The 23,715-nt window shown below is 37.7% G+C and overlaps 1 protein-coding gene and 1 long non-coding RNA gene across 16 annotated transcripts; both read left to right on the top strand.

Moving 5' to 3' along the window:
* The first annotated feature begins 11,148 nt into the window (after positions 1 to 11,148).
* Positions 11,149 to 17,897, top strand: LOC121790596 (nodulin homeobox-like). Of its 5 annotated transcripts, none has more exons than XR_006048299.1 (5): positions 11,149 to 13,068; positions 13,213 to 13,413; positions 13,718 to 13,842; positions 16,889 to 16,978; positions 17,047 to 17,897. XR_006048299.1 is itself a non-coding variant. In XM_042188781.1 (5 exons), exons 1-3 carry the CDS (start codon positions 12,805 to 12,807, stop codon positions 13,832 to 13,834), a joined length of 582 nt encoding a protein of 193 aa, XP_042044715.1. In that variant the 5' UTR covers positions 11,149 to 12,804; the 3' UTR covers positions 13,835 to 13,842; positions 15,996 to 16,027; positions 16,183 to 16,519. The 5 variants fall into 5 exon arrangements, 3 of the variants coding, with proteins under 3 accessions (XP_042044715.1, XP_042044714.1, XP_042044716.1); XR_006048300.1 differs by having other exon boundaries at positions 16,889 to 16,958; positions 17,047 to 17,257; XM_042188781.1 differs by lacking the exons at positions 16,889 to 16,978; positions 17,047 to 17,897 and adding exons at positions 15,996 to 16,027; positions 16,183 to 16,519.
* Positions 17,898 to 19,072: 1,175 nt separating this feature from the next.
* LOC121790598 lies at positions 19,073 to 22,960 on the top strand. Of its 11 annotated transcripts, XR_006048304.1 has the most exons (10): positions 19,121 to 19,144; positions 19,223 to 19,236; positions 19,451 to 19,993; positions 20,158 to 20,253; positions 20,677 to 20,737; positions 21,389 to 21,580; positions 21,707 to 21,867; positions 22,047 to 22,308; positions 22,468 to 22,566; positions 22,656 to 22,960. It is a non-coding gene; the product is annotated as an uncharacterized LOC121790598 (long non-coding RNA). The 11 variants fall into 11 exon arrangements; XR_006048302.1 differs by having other exon boundaries at positions 19,073 to 19,236; positions 19,513 to 19,993; positions 22,656 to 22,959; XR_006048307.1 differs by having other exon boundaries at positions 19,077 to 19,236; positions 19,904 to 19,993.
* Positions 22,961 to 23,715: the final 755 nt, after the last annotated feature.

The following is a 23,715-nucleotide window of genomic DNA, read 5'->3' as shown; positions in this document are numbered from 1 at the left end:
GAGCCGGTCTTGAATCTGGTTCGGAGGTGAGTCGGGCTAAGAAGAAGATGGTGTTCGAAATGGCTGATGGACCCGTTGGCAAACTCCATGGTGAAGGGAGGGGGTCGCAGGATGTTAAGCAAGCTCTTATTGGGGAGATGTTGAGCTCCTTAGCTCAAATGATAAAGGATGAGAAACCTTCGACTAAATATTTGGAAGGTCTTGATGGTGAGGGGATGGCCGGAATTGCACCGGCGCCGGCTGGGCGGGACCTTGATGTCTCATGCTTGGAGTATGAGATGGTCAACAAGGAGACCAATGCAAGTACACCCCTCCATGTGACGCCTAGGCTAGAGGATGGGTTGGCATGTGACTCACAAAAGAAGGAAAAGACAAAGGTTACTTTGCTTGGGCAAGAGAATGATGGTCCATTTGAGGTAAATGCCATTTTGAATTCAAAATCAGCACCATGTGCTATCCACACCCAAATCGGCATCGATGGAGACAAGAGGGACCATGGCACCAACGGCCGGCCTCCGGAGTACCCACCGGAAAACCTGGTCCCCCCGGCGAATGCATGGAAGGAGGCTAAAAACTTGTTCGCACATGGGGGGATGGGGTGCATTGTGGGAGCCTCAACACCGCTCAAAACCCATAAGGACGAGCCAATCCCACTCGACGCCGGCAAGGTCACACTTTGGGGACAGCCGGAGACTTTGAAGGTACCCCTTATCTCTCCTTTACCGATGTTGAAACGGAATATCTCTCGGAGAAACTAGGACTAGCCATTGTTGGGAAGTTTTCCCACTCACTCCTTTCTTCTTTCCAAATTCAAACAAGCTTAGGGGGTATGGGGCTAGTTGGTTCTTTCACTTGGAAATACTTGAATGCCAAGCACATCCTACTTCAATTCCAAGATATGGCTGATTATGCTAAGGTCTTAAGTGGCCCTAATTGGAGTCCGGTTTGGTTTGTTGACATTCACCCAATGAGGGTGTTTAAATGGGCGCCGGACTTTGATACGTTCTTTGAGTCGCCCATCGTTGTCGTGTGGTGCAATATCATGGGACTACCGGCCCATCTTTTTGAGGAATCGGCCCTCATGGCGATCGGCAAGCTACTAGGCAAGCCGTTACAAACGGACCATGCCACAATCAATCAAACCCGGCTCTCTTTTGTTAGGATATGTGTTGAGATTGATATCTCCAACCCCCCGACGGAGGATATCATGCTAAACATCCTAGGCAAAAATTCAAGACACAAAGTAGCATGGGACCGTATTCCATTGTTTTGTGAGAATTGTAAGCATGTTGGGCATGTCATTGATGAGTGTCATGCGTTGGGAAGGAAGGGTCGTGTTGGAGGCAAGGATTACCGAACACCAATCAAGGCGTTCTACCCTAGCCACGATCACAAGATCATCCGTTGAGAATGGCGTCCAAAGGCGGCGATTAGGGTTGGCACCTCACTGAACATTGATCACACGAACAAGGAAAAAGATAGTGGCAACCAAGAGAAGAACAAGGAGGGTACAATGAACGTCGATCCGTTGGCTCCTCAAGCGCCCCTTGGGAGTCAACCAAGCATGGACGAGGATGGATTCCAATTGGTGTCGAGGAAGAGGTAAGGCTAGGCACATAAGGGAGACATACACTCCAAAGCTCAACACATCGACAATTTGCATTTGAAAGACAATTTCGCCATGGTGTCATTCGATCGGGATGACTCTAGTGCGAACGAGCCAAGCACTTGTTCAATGAATGTCTCACGTGGGCTCCCCAACCGGGAGAAGGAAGGCTTCATCGAGGAACTTGATCCGGGAGGGATCGTTCATCGCAGGGGTATCCCTATTGCGGGCCTCATTTAAGTGACGGACCTTGGATTTTGTTATGTGAAGGTTGCACCATGTTAATTGTAATAGAATAGTGAAGAGTACATTGATGACCACTCTAGTTGGTAGGGAGGCCCTCGTTGTACTCTAATTGGTTTTGGCGAGCCATCACTTTTGGGCGGCTCGGTGTTCCTGGTTGTTCGTTGCAATTATCCTTAGTAATGCACAGGTGTGGGTCCGCCTTAACCCTCCACCCTCGTGGTGCTTTTGATTAAAAAAAACACTGAGTCCCTTCAACATCTCTTCATCCGGGGGTGGGGAGCAGCATATGTATGGAGGGAGTTCGACGGTTGGTTCGAATTTCGTGCCAAAATAAGATCGTTTGATTGGTCTAACAGTCTTCGGAACCTACTGCCCGTACACAACAGTTTTCATGCTCAACACCCACAAACCCTAGTTTGTCTATCATACTTCCTCACATACATATTCATGCTTCCACATACACATTCATGCTTAAAAACAGATTCACAACCATGCCTTCCTCATCACACATAATATTCACAATTGATACATCCACACGCGCACACACACATACACGCGCACACACATATTCTTGTGCAAACTCCCTTCCCAACCATTTAGTTCTTAGATCTACAATTCTCCACTCAACTATATGTATGGGGGGTTCAAGATTACAGATTAAACAGTAAGAATGAGAAACATCGATCAAAGTATACCTTTCCCTTGGAGAACAATCGGTAGAAACGACAAGTGGTTTGATTCTTCAACGGATCTTGAGTTTCCAACTCCAATCAAGGCAAAGATGAAGAATTTTGTGAAGAATCAATTTGGAGCACTTGAGAGGGAGGGAAGAGATGGCGTGTGGGAGAGAGGGAGAGAGTGAGGAGGGGGGAGGGGGGGCGGTTAGGGTTTTTCTATATTTATATATTCAAGGATTTATTCCCACAGTTAAATAAAACAATTAAAATTTGTGGAAGAAAAATATAGAGGTCAATGAATAAATTCCACAATTAAAACAAAATAGGTGTGTATTGAGAGAGAGAGTTCGAAATATATGCTATTTAATTATCATAGGAATTGATTTGGTATTTACTTGGATAGAAAGAATCCCACAAAATAGGAACAAAATATTAATCCCTTTAAAAAAATAGAGGTGGGTCGAAAATGGTGATTATTTCCACAAGGAAATAATTTAAATCCTAATTTAAATAGAATAAGGAAAGATTTGGCAAGATATGGTAAAAAAAAACCATTTCAAGTGAGAGAAGCTCTCCCTTCTCTCTAGAATTCGCCATCTCTCCCTCCTTCCCCTTTGAGGGAGGTGAAATGTGATTGTTGCATCCGAAACATGGTGAAGTCCGGTGGTGAGTTGCCGGAGGGGGATGCCCCGGCCATGAAACACACGACGCAGCCCCTCTCCTCGCCGGAGTGGAAGTTTCATTCGATTGCATGGTCTAAAACAAAAAGGGTTGGCATGCCTCACCTGGAGAAAGCTCGACAAGCCCTCAAACTAGCCGGTCTTGAATCTGGTTCGGAGGTTAGTAGAGCTAAGAATAAGATGGTTTTTGAAATGGCTGATACACTCGTTGCCGAACTCCATGGTGAAATGAAGAAGTCGTCGGAAAATAAGCAAGTCCCAATTGGGGAGATGTTGAGCTCTCTTGCTCAAATGGCAAAAGAAGGGAGCGTTCCAACGAGCGAAATGGAAGGGCTCGAAGGTGAGGGGATGGCCGGAATGTCGCCGGCGCCGGCAGGCCTGAATCTTGGAGGTTCAAGCATGGAGAGGGAGATGGTCAACCCGCTGCCCATGGCAAGTACCATACACCACGTGAATGATGGGGTGGCATGTGAGTTGTTGGATGCATGTGACTCACAAAAGGAGGAAAAGACAAAGGTAACTTTACATGGACAAGTAAATGATGGTCCATTTGAGGAAGTTGTCATTTTGAATTTCAAATCAGCACCATGTGCTATCCACCTCCCTCTCGGCAAGGATGGAGACAAGAGGGACCGTGGCCCCGCCGCCGGAGCGCCGGAGTGCTCGCCGAAAAACCCGGTTCCGTCGGCGAACGCTTGGAAGGAGGCTAAAGACCTCTTCTCACAGGGAGGAACGGGACCCGTGGTGGGAGTCCCAAACCCCACCGCAATTTCTAAAAGGCCGAGCCAATCACACTTGACACCTGCAAGGTCACACCTTTGGGGACGGCTGAAAACGTTGAAGGTACCCCATGTCTCTCATTTATCGATTTAGAAACGGAATTCCTCTCGGAGAAACTAGGACTAGCCATAATTGGAATGTTCTCCCACTCACTCCCATCTACATTCCAAATTCAAAAAAGCTTAGGGTGTATGGGGCTAGTGGGCTCATTCACTTGGAAGTACTTAAATGCTAAGCACTTTTACTCCAATTCCAAGATATGAGTGATTATGCTAAGGTCCTAAGCGGTCCTTATGGGAGTCCGGTGTGGTTTATTGACATTCACGCGATGAGGGTGATCAAGTGGGCGCCGGACTTTGATACGCTCTTCGAGTCACCGATCGTTGCCGTGTGGTGCAATATCATGGGACTACCGGCTCACCTTTTTGAGGAATCGGCCCTCATGGCGATCGGCAAGCTATTAGCAAGCCATTACAAGTTGACCATGCCACAATCAATCAAACCCGGCTCTCTTTCGCTAGGATATGTGTAGAGATTGATGTCTCCAACCCCCCGACGGAGGAGATCATGCTAAACATCCTAGGCAAACAATCAAGACACAAAGTAGCATGGGTCGTATCCCATTGTTTTGCGAGAATTGTAAGCATGTTGGGCATGTCATTGATGAGTGTCATGCGTTGGGAAGGAAGGGCCGTGTTGGAGGCAAGGATTACCGAATCCCATGGGTCTGTAGTGAGTGTGCGTAGTAGGTGCCACGTATGTATAAATTGTGAATTTTATGTATATATTTGTTGTATGTTTGTGTATTTTATTTATATTGTGTTTAATGTTTGTAGTGTGTACCATGTGTGAAATTGTGTATTTTAATTGTGCATTTGTTGTATAGTGTATAAGTAGTGTATTTTGTATTAGTATTTGTAGTATGTGCTGCATATGTATTGTATGTTTTATAATATTGTGTCTATTGTTTGTTTTTTTATATTGTGTGTGTATTTTATTTATACCGTGTTTAATGTTTAATGTTTGTAGTATGTACCACGTGTGTATTTGTTGTGTATTTTATTTGTGCATTTGTTGTAGAGTGTATAAATAGATTATTTTATAATAGTATCTGAAATGTGCACAAGGTGTGTATGTATTTATGTTGTGCATATGTTTTGTGTATTTTATTTATAGTGTAGTATGTGCCGAGTATGTATAGTATGTTTTATAATATTTGTATTTAGTTTTTCGTGTACAGTGTGTATTGTTTGTTTTATATTTATGTGTTTAATGTGTGTGCATGTATCTTGTGTAGTGTGTGTAGTGTAGTGTGTGTATTGCATATTTTGTGTAGTGTAGTGTGTGTATTGCATATTTTGTATGGACATTGTGTATTTTGTCTATAGTGTAAAGTTTTTATTTTTGTATAGTGGTGTTTAGTATGTTTATTTTGTGAATTGTGTACTAGTGTATATTTTGTATATAATGTGTGTAGTATGTGCGATCCATTTAATGGTTGTTTTTTTATTTATATTGTGTTTGTGTATTTTATTTATGTTGTGTTTAATATTTGTAATATGTGCCACGTATGTATAAATTGTGTATTTTATATGTATATTGTTGTATAGTGTATAATTTGTGTATTTTGTGCTACTACCCGTAGTGTGTGCAATGTAGGCATGTATGTTTATAGTACATGTGTAGTGTATTTTATTTATAGTGTGTTTAATATTTGCCGTATGTATAGTGTGTATATAGCGCACAATGTGTATGGAGTTGTGTTTGTGTATTTTATTTATAAAGTATTTAATATTTGCAGTATGTGTCATGTATATATCGTGTATTTTATGTATGCATTTGTTGTACAGTATATTTAAATTGTGTATTTTGTGTACGTAGTGACTGTGGGTTGTATGTGCAGTCCATTTAGTGCGTAGTATAAATTGTGAATTTTATGCGTAGTATAAATTGTGTGTAGTGAGTGTGCGCAGTAAGTGCCACGTATGTGTATTTTAATTGTGCATTTGTTGTATAGTGTATAAGTATTGTATTTTGTGTTAGTATTTGTAGTATGTGCCGCATAGTATGTATGTAGTGTTATTCATTTTTTATAGTGTCGTTGAGTTGTGTGTGTTTGTGTTTTATTTATATTGTGTTTGTGTATTTTATTCATATCGTGTTTAATGTTTGTAGTGTCTACAATGTGTGAAATTGTGTATTTTAATTGTGCATTTGTTGTATAGTGTATAAGTAGTGTATTTTATATTAGGATTTGTACTATGTGCCGCATATGTATTGTACGTTTTATAATATTGTGTGTATTGTTTGTTGTATTTATATTGTGTTTGTGTATTTTATTTATAACATTTTTAATGTCTGTAGTAGAATCACGTGTGTATTAGTTGTGTATTTTATTTATGCATTTGTTGCAGAGTGTATAAATAGTTTATTTTGTAATAGTATCTGTAGTGTGTGCGCAATGCGTGTATGTATTTATGTTGTGCATGTGTTTTGTTTATTTTATTTATAGTGTGTGTAATATTATTCGTAGTATGTGTCTAGTATGCATAGTATGTTTTATAATATTTGTATTTAGTTTTTCGTGTATAGTGTGTATTGTTTGTTTTATATATGTGTTTAGTGTGTGTGCATGTATCTTGTGTAGTGTGTGTAGTGTATTGTGTGTATTGCGTATTTTGTATGGACAGTGTGTATTTTGTCTATAGTGTAAAGTTTTTATTTTTGTATAGTGGTGTTTAGTATGTTTATTTTGTGAATTGTGTACTAGTGTGCATTTTGTATATAATGTGTGTAGTATGTACGGTCCATTTAATGTTTGTTTATTTAATTTATATTGTGTTTGTATTTTATTTATATTGTGTTTAATATTTGTAATATGTGCCACGTATTATACTCCTTCCGTCCCATTAAATATGCAACATTTGCTTTTCGGCACGAGATTTTATGTAGTGTTGTTTTGTGAGTTAATGAAGAGGGAGTAAAGTAATAGAGAAGAAAAAGTAGAGAGAGTATTGTTTCAATTTTTAGAAACGTTTCATTTTTACCGAAAAGGAAAACGTTTCATTTCTAATGGACAGAGGGAGTATATTTTATGTGTATATTTGTTGTATAGTGTATAAATTGTGTACTTTGTGCTACTACCCGTAGTGTGTGCAATGTATGCATGTATGTTTACAGTACATGTGTAGTGTATTTTATTTATAGTGTGTTTAATATTTGTGATATGTATAGTGTGTATATAGTGCGCAATGTGTATGAAGTGTGTTTTATTTATATTGTGTTTGTGTATTTTTTTATAAAGTAGTTAATATTTGTAGTATGTGTAATGTATATATCATGTATATAGTGTGTGCATTTATTATATAGTATATTTAAATTATGTATTTTGTGTACGTAGTGAGTGTGGGTTGTATGTGCAGTCCATTTAGTGAGTAGTATAAATTGTGAATTTTATGCGTAGTATAAATTGGTCTGTAGTGAGTGTGCGTAGTAGGTGCCACGTATGTATAAATTGTGAATTTTATGTATATATTTGTTGTGTAGTATATAAACAGAGTATTTTGTTTTAGTATATGTAGCGTAGCGTGTGATGTGCAGAGGGTGCGCAATGTGTATTATGTGCTATGATGTATAGTTAATAGTATGTATGGAGTGTTATTCATTTTTTTAAAGTGTGTCGTTGAGTTGTGTGTGTGTGTGTGTGTTTTATTTATATTGTGTTTGTGTATTTTATTTATATCGTGTTTAATGTTTGTAGTGTGTACCATGTGTGAAATTGTGTATTTTAATTGTGCATTTGTTGTATAGTGTATAAGTAGTGTATTTTATATTAGTATTTGTAGTATGTGGCGCATATGTATTGTATGTTTTATAATATTGTGTGTATTGTTTGTTTTATTTATATTTTGTTTGTGTATTTTATTTATAACGTTTTTAATGTTTGTAGTATGTAACACGTGTGTATTAGTTGTGTATTTTATTTGTGCATTTGTTGCATAGTGTATAAATAGTTTATTTTGTAATAGTATCGGTAGTGTGTGCACAATGTGTGTATGAATTTATGTCGTGCATGTGTTTTGTGTATTTTATTTATAGTGTGTGTAATATTATCCGTAGTATGTGCAGAGTATGTATAGTATGTTTTATAATATTTGTATTTAGTTTTTCGTGTATAGTGTGTAATGTTTGTTTTATATTATGTGTTTAATGTGTGTGCATGTATCTTGTGTAGTGTGTGTGTAGTGTAGTGTGTGTATTGCATATTTTGTGTGGACCGTGTGTATTTTGTCTATAATGTAAAGTTTTTATTTTTGTATAGTGGTGTTTAGTATGTTTATTTTGTGAATTGTATACTAGTGTGTATTTTGTATATAATGTGTATAGTATGTGCGGTCCATTTAATGTTTGTTTATTTTATTTATATTGTGTTTGTATTTTATTTATGTTGTGTTTAATATTTGTAATATGTGCCACGTATGTATAAATTATGTATTTTATGTGTATATTTGTTGTATAGTGTATAAATTGCGTATTTTGTGCTACTACCCGTAGTGTGTGCAATGTAGGCATGTATGTTTATAGTACATGTGTAGTGTATTTTATTTATAGTGTGTTTAATATTTGTGGTATGTATAGTGTGTATATAGTGCGCAATGTGTATGAAGTGTGTTTTATTTATATTGTGTTTGTGTAATGTATATATCATGTATATAGTGTGTGCATTTATTTTATAGTATATTTAAATTGTGTATTTTGTGTGCGTAGTGACTGTGGGTTGTATGTGCCGTCCATTTAGTGCGTAGTATAAATTGTGAATTTTATGCGTAGTATAAATGTTCTGTAGTGAGTGTGCGTAGTAGGTGCCACGTATGTATAAATTGTGAATTTTATGTATATATTTATTGTGTAGTATATATATAGAGTATTTTGTTTTAGTATATGTAGCGTAGCGTTTGCAATGTATGTAAGTATTATTGTTGTACATGTGTTTTGTGTATGTTTGTATATTTTATTTATAGTATGTTTACTGTTTGTAGTATGTGCCGCGTACTGAGTGTATTGTTTTTGTAATGTTTCTGTACAATGTGTAATTTTTGTTTAATATGTATGTGTGTAAAGTGTGCGTATATCTGTGATGTGGTGCGCAATGTGTATTATGTGCTATGATGTATAGTTAATAGTATGTATGGAGTGTTATTCATTTTTTACAGTGTGTCGTTGAGTTATGTGTGTGTGTTTTATTTATATTGTGTTAGTGTATTTTATTTATATCGTGTTTAATGTTTGCAGTGTGTACCATGTGTAACACGCACACACACAACTAAATAGCGTTATTCATCTCCAATTGTAGTATGTATGGAGTGTTATTCATCTCCAATTAACAATCCTCGTTTGGCCTCACTTGCCCTTGAATAATTTCTCCTTTGAAAATAAATAGCGTAATACGCTAATAATTACTCCCTCCGTTTCGCCATAGTTGAGTCATTTTACCATTTCGGGAAATTTCTTTATAGTTGAGTCGTTTCCAAAAAAGGAAATAATTAGCAAATTTAATGGTGATTTATGCATATTTATTAACCACCCTAATTACACTTAATTAGTGTAATTAAATGAAGAAAACCAAGCGCCCTTTTGTTTGCCTCATTATCCACGTCTGCCTTCTCTCTCTACACAACAACTCTCCCTTCTCTCTTCCCCAATTCTGAAACCCTAGATCCAGATCTGCCGCCCTCATCCCCTCTCATTTCGCCGACCCCACAATGGATCGCCGACGCCGGCAACAAGCGGAAGACGCAGGTCGTCGAGTTAGGCGATTCCGGCGCGGCGCCGCGGCGGAGGTCATGGCGCATCAAGCTGACGCCGCGGCTGAAGCTGAAGCTCTGATTCTCGCCGAAGAAGCTGCTGATAGGGCTGCGGGACGCGTACATCGGCATGATGATGAAGATCGCGAACACGAGGATGATCGGGAGCTGATTCGGCGGCGGATTTCCCGACGACGGCGTGACCAGATTCGGTGCGCGGCCGATCAAGGAGTACGACGAGAGGATGATTGTTGAGATCTACAAATCGATTGTGATGGTGATGGCGCAGGGGCAATTGGTGCCTCGCGATGATAATCTCAAGTTCAGAAATGATAATCTCAAGTTCAAGTTCATCTTCACTCTCTTTAACACTTTCGTTTCATTTGATTATTTATTTTCCGACAACGGAATCCGATTCCAGCAGTGTATATTTCGATTTCCGATTTAACTTCAGATCAATAAAAATCTCAATTTCAGTTCGTCTTCTCGATCTTCCAACAATTTTGTTTTAATCTGTTTATTTAATTTCTATTCCGATTTAACTTAAAAACCCCAAGCGCATTTCATATGCTCTCTCTCTCTCAATGGAGTCTGCTTTTGATAATTGTGGTATTATCTCTTTGTTCTGTTTCAGCAAAAAACAAATACTCCGAATAAAGGGTATGACTAACCAAATAAAATTGCCGAAAAATGAAAAAGTAGGGACAAAATATTCATTTCCTTTTTGAAGAAGGAAAATGAGTTTTTATTTAAATAATTAACGTTGTAGGTCTATCTCTCTTTTTTTTGTTATCTACAGAATTTAAATGTTGGATTTGGATAATTAACAAATGAATAAATAATTTATAAAAAGAATTTTTTTTTCAAGTTCGAATAATAATTCAAATCAAAATTTGTCATTCAAATTTTAAAAGTCCACCTACTTCATCTACTTTATTACCTATCCGCTTAATCCACTAAACATCCCTTTCTTAGACTCCGTGCCCAAAAGTTCCGCCTCAACTATAGCGAAACGGAGGGAGTATTAGAACTATTTTTCTGAGAAAAGAATGCATGCATCCTATAGGATAGCATCTATTAATTCCCAACCAGACAAAATAAATTCTCAAGCCCAACGATTATTCTCGGCCCGAATGCCAAATTAATTTGGAGTTCCTATTCAATTAGCCCAATTATTAATTCCATCAAGTGGCCCAACAACTAATTTATACTTCCCCCACACTCCATGAATCGGCCCATTCTTGGTGAATTTCCTTGGCCCAAGAGTTAAAATGAAGTCCATATTTTAGTGGCCCAATTCCAATTATTTAAAAAGGCACAAAGCCTAGACTCCTTATCACCACCCGTCGATTTCTCCCTCTGCCAAATCCCCAAATCAATCTCTCTTCCAAATCCCTAATTTCATACTGCAGCCTATCCCCTTTCTGCTTCCTCATCTCGACGTAACTCCCGGCGAGGATCAGTCATCGTTGCTCACGCCCTCCTCCGGCGTTTCTCTCTCTATCTCACGCATTCCCTTGTTTCCCCTTTCTCGTACTTCAGGAACCTCCCACAGTCTGGAGATTTTCGATATAAGTGGGGTGTAGCGCCGCCACTGCCTCCGACTTCTCACCGCCGGTTCTCCTTCCAATCGGCGGATTTACCGATTTGGGGGCGGGGGGGGGGGGGGAGGCGTCGCCTCTTCCCTCCCCTGTCCAGTCGGAACGCCATCTCGACGGATGCCGGGGCTCCGTCGGTTTATCTCCGCGCGACGACCGAACCTCCTCCGTCGAGCTCTCCGCCCTAGTCGGAGGCCGTCGATGCTTCGCGAGGTTCCCGCTGCTGCCGCTGTTCGGGCGGGACTCAAGGCGCCTCACCGTCGTTCGTGCGATTTCTCCAGCGGTGTCGCCGCCTCCGCGTGATAAAGCTAAGTCACATCCCCCTTCCCCCGTTGTTTCGTTGTCGTCGTTACTCAGTTACTATGCTTGTTCTTGTTTTGTTGTAAGTTGGGCAGTAGCTATGTGAGATTGTGATCTTGACGATTGAGTGTATTGTGTGATCTACTGTGGTGGCCTGCACCTCTCGCTAAGGCTAAGTTCTTCCGTTTTCTTGGCTTAAGCAGCCCTTATTGTTTTGTGGCATACTTGGTTATTGAGGCTAAGCCTATGTGATACTTGTTCATGTTGTTGTGGATATCCTATCGAGTTCTATACTCGGCTAACTATCGTTCTAACATGATGCAAGAGAGGGTATGGGGGTGTTTGTCGTTACCTCTGCCTGGGGTGTTCCCTTCGGCAGATGGCATTGCTCTATTTTTTTGTTAATGCAAGAGAGGGTATGGGGGTGTTTGTCGTTACCTCTGCCTGGGGTGTTCCCTTCGGCAGATGGCATTGCTCTATTTTTTGTTAATTTTCAAAGGTCCTATATTACACTTATAATTGGATTTGTGTGCTGATTGATGCAAGACAACAAACATAAACGGATGGAAAGAAAATCTTTATTTTGACTTGGTTGCTTTACTAGCGACTTTATTCTCTGTGGTTTTTTTCCACTGCATCATGTAACAGTATGTTTGTTTTCGCTTTCCTTTTTTTGCTTTAAGTTGCTTTTGGTTGCTTCTCATTTTTCATTCTCAATATTATGAGATTTGCAGTCAGGTTTAAAAGTATTTTAACAAGTTTTTTTGTAGTTATCCTGACAACCTTTCTGCATAATTTCCTATAGTTTTCTGTAACAGCAGTTGCTAATGCTTTTGCATAAACCACAACTTTCTAAGATCATAAACTCACCCATCATTTGTATGATATGAGCTACTTAATGCTTTATAGGTTTTTTAGTTCCACCTCTCCAGAGCCCTTTAACCTTTAACCTTTAATAACTTTGATTCACAGCTCCTTATCTTCACATTGATCCTAGCTCTTTATTAATTTATCTTCCCTGTTTTTTGTACTTGAAATATAGTCATTCTCAACATCTGGCAACATATTTTTTACGTGTGTTATGATGTGGTTATATGCGTATACATCCTCAGTATGCCCCTTAATTCATATATCATCATATGTTTTCTTCAGATATTGCTTGAAGATATGAAGATATCAGAACAACTGATTGACCTGGTCTTTGATCTGTTGTTTGTAGATATGTACTTACTACTTCGTATCCAGGAATCTCACACCATTCCCAATGACATGGTTCTTCTTCATGCGGCTCTCGTAGCTTGCAGTCTACAATTGTTGACAGTCATTGTTTCTCCACATTACCAAGAGGTTGCTCAAGCATTGACTGATAATTACAAGGTAGCAATCCAGGATTTGGTGAAAACTAAGAACATTAAATTACTATTTTAATGTTATAAATCTTCCCACTTCATCTTCTTGATTGTTGTTATTTCAAAGTGTTATCAAATTATGTTGTGGCTGAGTAAGTGGAGTTTGTGGCAGGTGTACATATTCAAAGAGGCAGCATTTGCTGCTGTTTGTGTAGATGTCAAGTATCTGCAGACCAACGATTCATCTAGAAGTGCATCCCCTACTACTGAAGAGACCTTGAATCATCTCTGGCAGCAGTGTGATTCTTCTCTTCAATTTCTACAGCCCCTGTGTCAGCAAAAGTTGTTCCGGGAATGCATTGTTAACAACCAGGTTTTTCTAGATTTTACCCTGTCATCTGATTAGAATTTTTACTACCTGAACGCATTGACATTTTTAAGGATATCTAAGATTGACAATCTTCTTTGTATGTTATTTATAAGTCAATTTGAGTCCCGAATCGTTCGTTCTGCATCGGAGATCATTTAGTCCATGTAAAACCTCTCTGGCTTAACCTAGCTTAACCTATGGATATCAGTCATCCTTTTCCATAAAATGTTAAGTGCATCTGTTTTTATCATAATCATATCTGTTGTCTTCTTGATAAGATTTTAATGAAGTTTGTTTCTTATTGCAGGAGCTTGGGAAGTGGTGGACTGCAGAGCAACTAGCTTCCTGTGTTGGACTCGGCCTTGATGAAAAAAGGAGTAGCTCTACTTCTCATCTTTGTAGTTGTCAAAATCCTGGTCTTTGAGGATTCTGGTAATTCTACTTCTCATCTTTTTCGGGTGTTATTCAAACCCGTATATACTCAACTTGAGATGTTTCCTACTTATACATGAGTGCCTAGCTGCTATTTTTTCTCATTCATGACTGATATGTTGAATTTTATAGAGAATTTAAATGTTAATTGACATGTTATGATTAAGAGTAAATTTTCGAGAGGTTGTCTGTCACGGCTCTAATATGTGCATCTCCCTAGTTTTTAATGATTTCATACACATCACCAGTCGATAAACAAAGGATATTAGCTTCATAAATATCCAAAAATTGCCCTAGTACTATGCTACTTTGTAGTGAGAACGAAAAGCTTCCACGAACAGTGTTTCACCACTTGCTATTTGTGTGTGCATGCAAGATTTTCTCTCCATTGATTGTCACTACTTTCACCACTTTTTTTGGGTTATTAGTGTATAGTTCGTTTCTCTCGAGGGTTGGTCCGTAAACTTGTTGTTGCTTACTAACTTCTGGAGAACTAGGTTTCTAGTGCTTCAAATACAGTGACAATAGTGTTCTTTGGTGCCCGATTTCTTGAGCTAAGGAGAGAGAACTATTCTGGTTTTGAAAAATTAATTGAAAAAGCCATAGGGCCGATCAACTGAATGAGAGCTTTATGAGTTGCAATCTTGTTGATATTGGTGCATAAAAATGATTTTGGCAATAGGATTAAAAGCCTCATATCCAAATTATCACATGCCTAACCCTACATAAACCACTAGTGAGCCGGTTTGAGCCCCAAAAGCCTAATTTCTTTGTTGAAAATTTTGAAGTCACTATATTAGCCTACTTATTATATCCGTTTGTTGGCCTATATTTTCTACCCTAGTCACTAAAATTAAAGTGCTAGCACATTCTTGGGAGGGTATTTATGGTGGTAAGGAAAAGATGGAAGTCCTGGAACATTCATTAGGTTGTATTCATTTATATTGAGATACAAATGAAAAAAGCCGTCTCTTCAAACAAAAGTAAAATAAAAAGGCAGCCTTTAATGTGTAAAAAAAAGCCAAGGCTTGAAAAAATAAAAAATAAAAAGGCAGCCTTTCATGTGCAAAAAAAAGCCAAGGCTAGAAAAAAATAAATAAAAAGGCAGCCTTTCATGTGTAAAAAAAAAGCCAAGGCAAGTAAAAAAAATAAAATAAAAAGGCAGCCTTTCATGAGTTAAAAAAGCCAAGGCTAGAAAAAAGAATATCGAGCAAAAAACAGAATTATGCTCAAAAGAATAAGATGACTTGGTTTAGATGGTAGAAAAATCTCATGTTTGGGGTGTTGAGCTGTCAGAATTTTGTACGCATTCAGTGAGATGGGAAGGATGTTGCGAATTCAGTGAGATGGGAAGGATGTTGTGAAGGATGTTGTGAGGGATGTGCTAGCATTTTAAGAATGGTGATAAGCTACTTATCCAAATATGATCACACCTTTACCAAAAGCCCCGTTACATCCAAATGAAAAAGACCTTTTGATTTATGCATCATATTGACTTGTGAGCGATGAATTTTGCTTGATTTTGGGAGAAAGATCTTATGTGCTTAAAATAAAGAATAGCTGGAAGAACTTCTCTTTATGAATTAGCGACGATGGTTTGAGACTCCCAAGACATAAATCGAACTTACATTGAAGCATTGGATGCCTAGCTCTTAGGGAATTAGTTCGTGTACAATTCTTGTTCTAAAGTCTTACTCGCGCGTGAATTCAGGCTCAACCTAATTTCTCTAAATGATTCATGTAATTTGACGTGACTTGAAGTAGAGGATTATCAAATGTCTTGTGAATGTGCTTATTTATCTAACTTGCTTGAGGGCGAGCAAGACTTATGTTTGGGAAGTAATTGATGTGTGTGGGTAATTGTTTAACTTGTTATTACAAAATGGATGGAATGGAGGGTAGTGTACTACTGCTCCAGTTCAATTTTGACCACCTCACTATTTATTCCAGCGAGTTGAAGGGTATAAAGCTGCAACCAATATTTGCTTCAATATTCAAACATTTATTTAATAAACCTAACTTTAGTTCGATATTTAGTGTGTCATTTCATACTAAAGCCATCAATGAAGAACTATTGCCAAATCTTTATGATGCTCTATATTTGTTGGTACCTGATAAAATTGGGGTTGGACTTGCTTTGTCTAATTCTGAAGAACACGATATCATCATGATACCGGGATGTGTGGTTAGTTATTCTCTTCTTTGTACATACATTTAGACATAATTTTTTATTTAGTTGTAGGAAGTGGAATACATACAACACTTTATTATTTTTATCTCCTTGGAATTCTTCTACTTGTTGCACTAAACCTGTAACCCTTTTCTTGGCTGTGTATTCAGGAAAGACTTTCTGTTTGAGTCAGATTGCAGAGCTGCTGTGTACCAATCCCGTTGCGTTTGAGGCTATTGAGATAATTCAGCATATTCTCGTGTTACTCTTAGTCAATTTGAAGGCCTCTCTAAGCATTTAGATTCGTTCTTGCAAATGTTATCTCTCGTGGAACTAAGGTGTTTTCTGAGATAGTTCCTAGTACATAAATAGACTAGAAAGTACTTAGTCGATCTGAAGGTCGAGGGTGGTAGTGGGCGACTGAGTTCTTAACTTAAAAGATGAGGGGGACACGGTGGAAAACTGAAGGCAAAAGTCTATTTATTGATTTTTGAGCTTGCTTTGTGATCTGTTTCTTGGTTGTTGCGCCTCTATTTTTCCTACTTATTTAATTCATTCTTTGCTGCATTTTGCAGCTTATAATTGATCTGTTACATATATTATATTTTTGTTTGTTATACTGTGCCTGACGTTTTTCTACTTTTTCTAATCCACTTTTTGCTACCTTGCAGCATAATTAATTCATACATACATAGATACATCCTATTTTTCTTTTTCTCATATGCCCTATACAAATATGTGCTATATAAGTGTTTCTTTGATATGTAAACCCCATTGATTGTCAAGTCTTGGCTTCTTAATATATCTGTTAAATGTTTTTATAGGCTCTTTCCCAGTTACTTACTACACACATTTCCTTTTTACCTTGGCATTCAGTTTGCAGGACTTGCATCTAAAAAAGAAATCGTGGGCCTTGGAAACTGGTTCATGACTCAATTAGTGTCAAGTAAAGATACTTTATATGAGGTTAGTGTTGCCACTACTGTAGCAGGGTGACTGATCTTACTCATGATTTTAATATTTTTGCAATGCAGGAATGGAAATTGCAGCTTGTTGCCACTATGTGGCAAATACTTGACTACTTCGATTTCTGTATATTTGAGTTTGTTTTCTTTACCTGTCCGTTTGATGATTATGATTGATACAACAAATTCTGGTTTACTGAGTGAACATAAGAACAGATTAATAGTGTTGTAATATACTATTCAACTTAACTATGAGTTGTAATGTTACCCCGTTCTAAAATTTTCAGCTTGCCTGTAATGTTTATCCTTTGTGAATGCTTCTGCTTGTGTATTGCTGCATCAACTTGTGACTCACCATATGCTGTGTATTGCTGCATCAACTTGTGACTCACCATATGCTGTGTATTGCTGCATCAACTTGTGACTCACCATATGCTGTGTATTGCTGCATCAACTTGTGACTGGTGATGTTGTGTATTGCTTGAGCTGCTTTAGATGCTTTGGGGAAGCTTGCAAATTCAAGAGTTTGTTCCTTCCTAGGTTATTGGTTAATGTTATTGTTTTGAATTTTAGTCTAACCTTGGATTTATGACATTCCCATGTTTTCCTTCGAGAGTAAGGTATTAGAGCAGTTTCTGGACCGTCTCATTGAGTAGTACTGCTCCAGTTTAGTTTTGACCACCTCACTATTTATTCCAGCGAGTTGAAGGGTATAAAGCTGCAACCAATATTTGATTCAATATTCAAACTTTTATTTATTAAATCTAACTTTAGTTCGATATTAAGTGTGTCATTTCATACTAAAGCCATCAATGAAGAACTTCTGCATAATCAGATGCTCTACACTTGTCTGTACCTGATAAAATTGAAGTTGGTCTAGCTTTGTCTAATTCTGAAGAACACGATACCAGGATGTGTGGTTAGTTATTCGCTTCTTTGTACATACATTTAGATATAATTTTTTGTTTAGTTGTAGGAAGTGGAATACATACAACAATTTATTATTTTTATGTCCTTGGAATTCTTCTACGTGTTGCACTAAACGTGTAACCCTTTTCTTGTCTGTATGCAGGAAAGAAATTCTTTTTGGGTCAGATTTCAAAGCTGTGTGCTAATCCTGTTGCACTTGAGGCTACTGTGATAATTCAGCATATTCTTTTTGAAGTGATCTGTTTGGTCAAGTTCCTCAACAATTTATTTTGACCTAACATCTCTTATATGCTAGTTAGGTAGTTTTTTATACTTAGTCTACTGTGTTTGAGTTTTTTATCTTTACCTGTCCGTTTGATGTTTATGATTGATAAATCAAATTATTGGTTTACTGAGTGAACATGATCCCAGATAAATAATGTCATAAAATACTCTTCAACCTAACTATGTTAATTGTAATGTTACCATGTTGTAAAATTTTCAGCTTGCCTATAATGTTTATCCTTTGTGAATGCTTCTACTTCAGATCAGTCATTAAGCATCAACGCGTGACTCACCTTACGTTGGGTCTTTACGAGTTGTTTTAGATGCTTTGTGGAAGCCTGCAGATTCGGAAGTTTGTTCCTTCCTAGGTTATCAGTGAATGTTATTATTGTGAATTACAGTCTGACCTTGGATTTATGACATTATGATGTTTTCATTTGGGAGTAAAGCATTGGAGCAGTTTGTGGACCGTCTTATTGAGTTGCCACAATACTGCCATCATATCCTACACTTTGCAGCATTTATAGAGAGGGATCTTAACAGTAATTCAACGGCTTATACTTAACCTGATGTTGGCCGCCATAGTGCCAATGCTGATCATCGACGCGGTCATTTTGGTTTCAGATTGCAGGCCCATCATTTTCTCTGATCGGACCTGGCAGCATCTCGTGTGGATTAGCAATTCCCCTCTTCGATCTCACTACAACAGAGACCACCAAGTTCTCTAGATGAGAGTTGACTCCTAATTACATGAAGCCATCACAACACACCTACCCTTCCTAAGGCAAGTAATAGGGTCTTTGTCTTCTTTGATGTAGTTCACTTGATACTTTTTCTATTTTTACCTTGTTTTTGACTTTATTTTTGTGAGCTAATCTACTCAAACCCACAATGCAGTCACTCAGTGGTGCTTTGCTGTCAATACAATTTGCCTCATCGGGTTTACCGTGGTCTTCTAGATCAACCTCAGCAAGTAAATTATCACGTTTAACTGTGCTACTTTCTCTCATTGTGCGCTTTATGGAGACTAGTGTTACAACTTTGAGAACAGAAACTCTCGTAGAGGTGATTGGATGTAACTGTCTTATAATTTTTTGGTCTCTGTTTACACTTTATCTTGATCCTTTTGGTTTTCCTATGCTTTTATGACTTCGCATATTACAAGTTCTATTAATAGCACATATAACTTTATCCTACCGGTTAAATAAAATCTCACACTTCTGAATTCTTTCTCGTTTTCCTTCCCCCCTTTGTGTCTTTATTATTTGTTTTAATTCAGGAGTAGTGCACTTTTGGTTTCCTTTCACACCGGGTAATGGAGGCGTTCTGATTCTGGTTCAGGCCGTGATACAGATTAGAGGAGTGAAAATAGGGAAGTGGTTGGCCAACTAATTAAGTAGAGGAGATATCGCAGCAGCCAACTGAACCAGAGATTTTGGGGGAAGAGCTGGCTGAGTAAATCAACAATTCAATTTCGAATTTCTGTTACCTTTATTTCAGCACCTTAGTATCTATAAATAGGGAGTCTCTTATCAGTTTAGACATCTTTTGGAGAGATCAGAAATAGGACGGCATAGCCGTAGGCCTCTGCGGAGGATTATCGTGGCCTCCTTCGTGAGGATTGTTATTTTATTTGCTTCTTTCTTTGTCCTTTTTATCAATAAATTGAGATCTTATTTCCTTAATCAGTGTTCTATTGATTGAGTTGGAATTCAGCCTTTACTCCTAACAGGCCGTCTTGAACTTAAAGTTATCGGGCTCCGACAATATTTCCTCATACATGGTTGCTATCTCCTGCCTAAAATCTAAAGCTTTATCTATTGTGAGTGCACTTTCCAATTAAGATAAGTTGATATGTGTTTAAATCTTAAAACTGTTGGTAAAGTTAGCACACCTTAAAATTTTATGTGCTTGTACTTGTGCTTGGTGTGGTTGTGTGAACAGGCCCTTAATTCTTTAAAGTAAGTGTGATTTTTTCCGCTGCAGCTTTTGCAACTCTGTGAAACTGAAAGTGTATCATACCTGGATGAGGTGGCCAGCAACACAACAACTCAAAATATGGCAAAGTCTGTTGGACTTGAGGTATTGGTTTCTAAAATCAAAGTATCATGCAGTTTCTGTCATCTCTCAGAGAGAGATATATGTTCATTGCATTTATAATAAAAAAGATTTCCCAGACCCTTTAGATCTATTGTTACAATTACATTGAAAATCAAAGTTTTGTACTCTGAAATGAACTGAAATAATCTTAGATGTACTGCAGAAATTTAACACATCGAGAAAATCCAAATACGACACATTTCCAACTTTTTCTTGTGATTTTTAACTACTTATTAGTAATGCCTAGTCGCAATTGGGTCTATAACAAATGTTTATAGTATTTACTGTACAATAAGCATTGCAATATCTGCACTTTGAGAAGATTTTGCCTTCTATACATATTAGTTATCAAAATTTTCATTTTTCCTTGGTGCTATCATTATCATGGGCATTTGTTTTGTATAGGTTCTTGCATTGCTGGTAAAAGCTTGGAATAGATTCAAGACAGGTATATGCTCCCTCCGAGGTAAGTTACTAGACTGGAACTTAATATAAAGCGCTTGGCAGATGTCGTCTCAGATGCTTTAAATTTTTCGGTCATTCAAATTTTAGCTCTCTCATCATTTTATAAATTTGATCATTCTATAATTTTTTGTGGGGATTGGATCTCCTTGAGGACACCCTTCGGTTCCTTGCTTGCATTTTTCTACACTCGCCTTAGTATTCTGTGTCAGCACCTTCTACCTCCTCTTATGAATACAGTCGGCAACATATAGTTTTTGGTATCATGATGATGAGAAAGCTGAAATTCACTGTGCTGAAGAATGACATGATTGCATCTGCTCAGCAAGTTCAGTCTGCAAAATAAGTTGCCTTAAGAAACATTCTGGCATCTGAGAAGATTAAGAAAATTAGCTTGGTTCCAGAGCATGTGTTAATGACATAGCTCTGAAGTATTTGTTAAGATTTACATTTTCCTTCTATGGTTTGAGGGTGTTCAATACATTTGGGTCTATCGCCTAGGTTAATCAATAAGATTTGTTTTGTATGCATTTGCATCCTTATGCATTGTTATGTATGTGTCTCAGCTGAGAAAAACTCGATTGTTAAAAATTTAAATTCTATCATCTTTAATGGGTTATAGCTTCCTGATAACTGCTTGGTTTCCTATGTGCAGGTACTGGCTGCAGTCATTACGGCAGGTGCTTCTAGAGAGCCTGAAATCCTAGCTGAAATAAGGGATGCTGTTTTTTCTTTCATTCGTAAAATGGAGCCCAGAAGAGTGATGGATACGATGCTTGTCTCTCGTGTTAGGATTTTCTATATAATGTCCCGGCTTGCTCGATCACCGGAGCTACAATCAATTAAGGTGCCTCCCTGTCATGTGTCGATCTACTAGTTGAATAGACAAATTTTTCTACTTGAGTGAAACATGAAATCTTATAATATGATAAGCATCGAGTGTAAAAGTGAAAATGTCTTTCGTGATGTAAAGTTTCTCCAGTTGAGCGCTGGAAGATCTCTAGTTCGTTACGATTCTAGTTCAAGGAATATGCTTGTTGGGGACCGAATTCAAGGGTTCAAAGTAAATATAAAACCAGAGAAGAAGTCAAAGTTGTCATTAGTAGTTCTGAAGATACGTGGGGAATTGATCAGGTAAATTAGTCGTGTTTTCCTTCTTGATTCCATTTGTACTCATCACTAGATTTAATGTCTTTTCCATTCTAGCATGTTTATGTTATTCTTTATTTCTGTATAGATGAGTTACACCTCTCTAACAGCTTAAGCCTGAATAAGATACTAAATTGAAACGATTTCCTTGTAATTTGTATTAGCAAAGCAACAAATCCACACACAGCGGATGGGCCATTCTAACCTTGTCATTTCAGAAGCAAAGCAACAATCAATGATTTCCTTTCCATTGCTGATGACACGGCTGCAGGAGCAACTGGTCAGCTGGAACTTCTCTCTACAGCAATAATGGATGGTTGGATGGCTGGACTTGGTGCTGGCCAGCCTCCGACTACCGATGCTCTTGGACAGTTGTTATCTGAATATGCCAGATGTCTTTATACTTCACAGCTGCAACATTTGAAGGTATGCTCTTACCATTTTCTTTAGATTCCCATCTTTGTGCAGCTACGGACAGAGTGCCATTATCTAGATCTTTTACTGTATGCTTTTTTTATATTGTTTACAGTAATGTGGTTTGTTATGGTTCACATACTGATATCTACGGTTATATTGGTCCATAAGGATATTGCTGGTACTTTGGCGACTGAAGCAGCGGAAGACTATGCTCAAGTAGCTAAGCTACGTTCAGCTCTTGAATCTGTTGATCACAAGAGAAGAAAGGTCTGTATTATAGCGCGCTGGATCTCTTTTTCTTGGTTACCTCACTTCTCAAATACTGAAATTCTGCAAACACTGTTTACTCGAATCAGATTTTACAACAAATGAAAAACGACGCAGAGATGTTAAATTTAGAAAGTGGCGCTGCGCCTATTCGGAGTCCTTCCACTTCTGCTGAAGATGCAAGGCTAGTGTCGTTAATCTCCCTTGACAGCATACTGAAGCAAGTCAAGGTTTTTCATCTTTCTCCAATTTCTCATCTTTTAACTTTCTGGCAGATGTCGCAGATGCTTCAACTTTTCTGTCATTCATCATGAAGTGTGTTTATAGTGTCTCTATTTTCTGTATGTGTAAAGTGTGTGTATTTGTGTAGTGCCGGCAGTGTATACATTTTGTGTATTTTGTGTATTGTGTGTGAAGTGCAGTGTGTTTATTGTGTGAGCACTATGAGTATTTTGTATATAAGTGTGTGAATTTTACGTGTAGTGTATAATATGTATTAGTATACTTTGTGTAGTAGTGTAAGTATACTTTGTGTGTAGTGCATGTATATTGTGTATATGGTGTACAGTGGGGGTATATTTTGTTTGTACTTGGGCGCATAAAGGGTGTTATTTTTTGTGTACTTTCTTTAGGTATGTTTTTTTGTATATAATGTACGAGTATGTATTTTGTGTATAGTGTACAATATATGTACTGTGTATGTATGTTTGTAGTGCATGTATTTTGTTTATATGTGCACACCATAATGTCTTGTGTGGGTATGGTGAGTATAGAATGTGTGTTGCATAGTGCGTGTTTTTTTTGTATGGTATGGTGAGTATAGAATGTGTGTTGCATAGTGCGTGTTTTTTTGTATAGTGAGCAACATGTGCATTATATGTAGTGTGTGTGTGTTTTATTTATATTGTGTTTGTGTATTTTATTTATATCGTGTTTAATGTTTGTAGTGTGTACTATGTGTGAAATTGTGTATTTTAATTGTGCATTTGTTGTATAGTGTATAAGTAGTGTATTTTGTATTAGTATTTGTAGTATGTGCCGCATATGTATTGTATGTTTTATAATATTGTGTTTGTGTATTTTATTTATAATGTGTTTAATGTTTGTAGTATGTACCACGTGTGCATTAGTTGTGTATTTTATTTGTGT

Source organism: Salvia splendens, unplaced genomic scaffold, assembly GCF_004379255.2.
Source record: "Salvia splendens isolate huo1 unplaced genomic scaffold, SspV2 ctg560, whole genome shotgun sequence".
Classification (NCBI taxonomy): domain Eukaryota; kingdom Viridiplantae; phylum Streptophyta; class Magnoliopsida; order Lamiales; family Lamiaceae; genus Salvia; species Salvia splendens.
This window is presented reverse-complemented; position numbering and strand designations above follow the sequence as displayed.

Excerpts from the sequence above, each read along its gene's own strand:
- LOC121790596 (XM_042188780.1), top strand. The coding sequence starts at position 12,805 with ATGCCCCTTAATTCATATATCATCATATGTTTTCTTCAGATATTGCTT. Across the intron at positions 13,069-13,212 it reads CATTGACTGATAATTACAAG|GTGTACATATTCAAAGAGGC; the intron begins GTAGCAATCCAG and ends AGTTTGTGGCAG. Across the intron at positions 13,414-13,717 it reads AATGCATTGTTAACAACCAG|GAGCTTGGGAAGTGGTGGAC; the intron begins GTTTTTCTAGAT and ends TTCTTATTGCAG.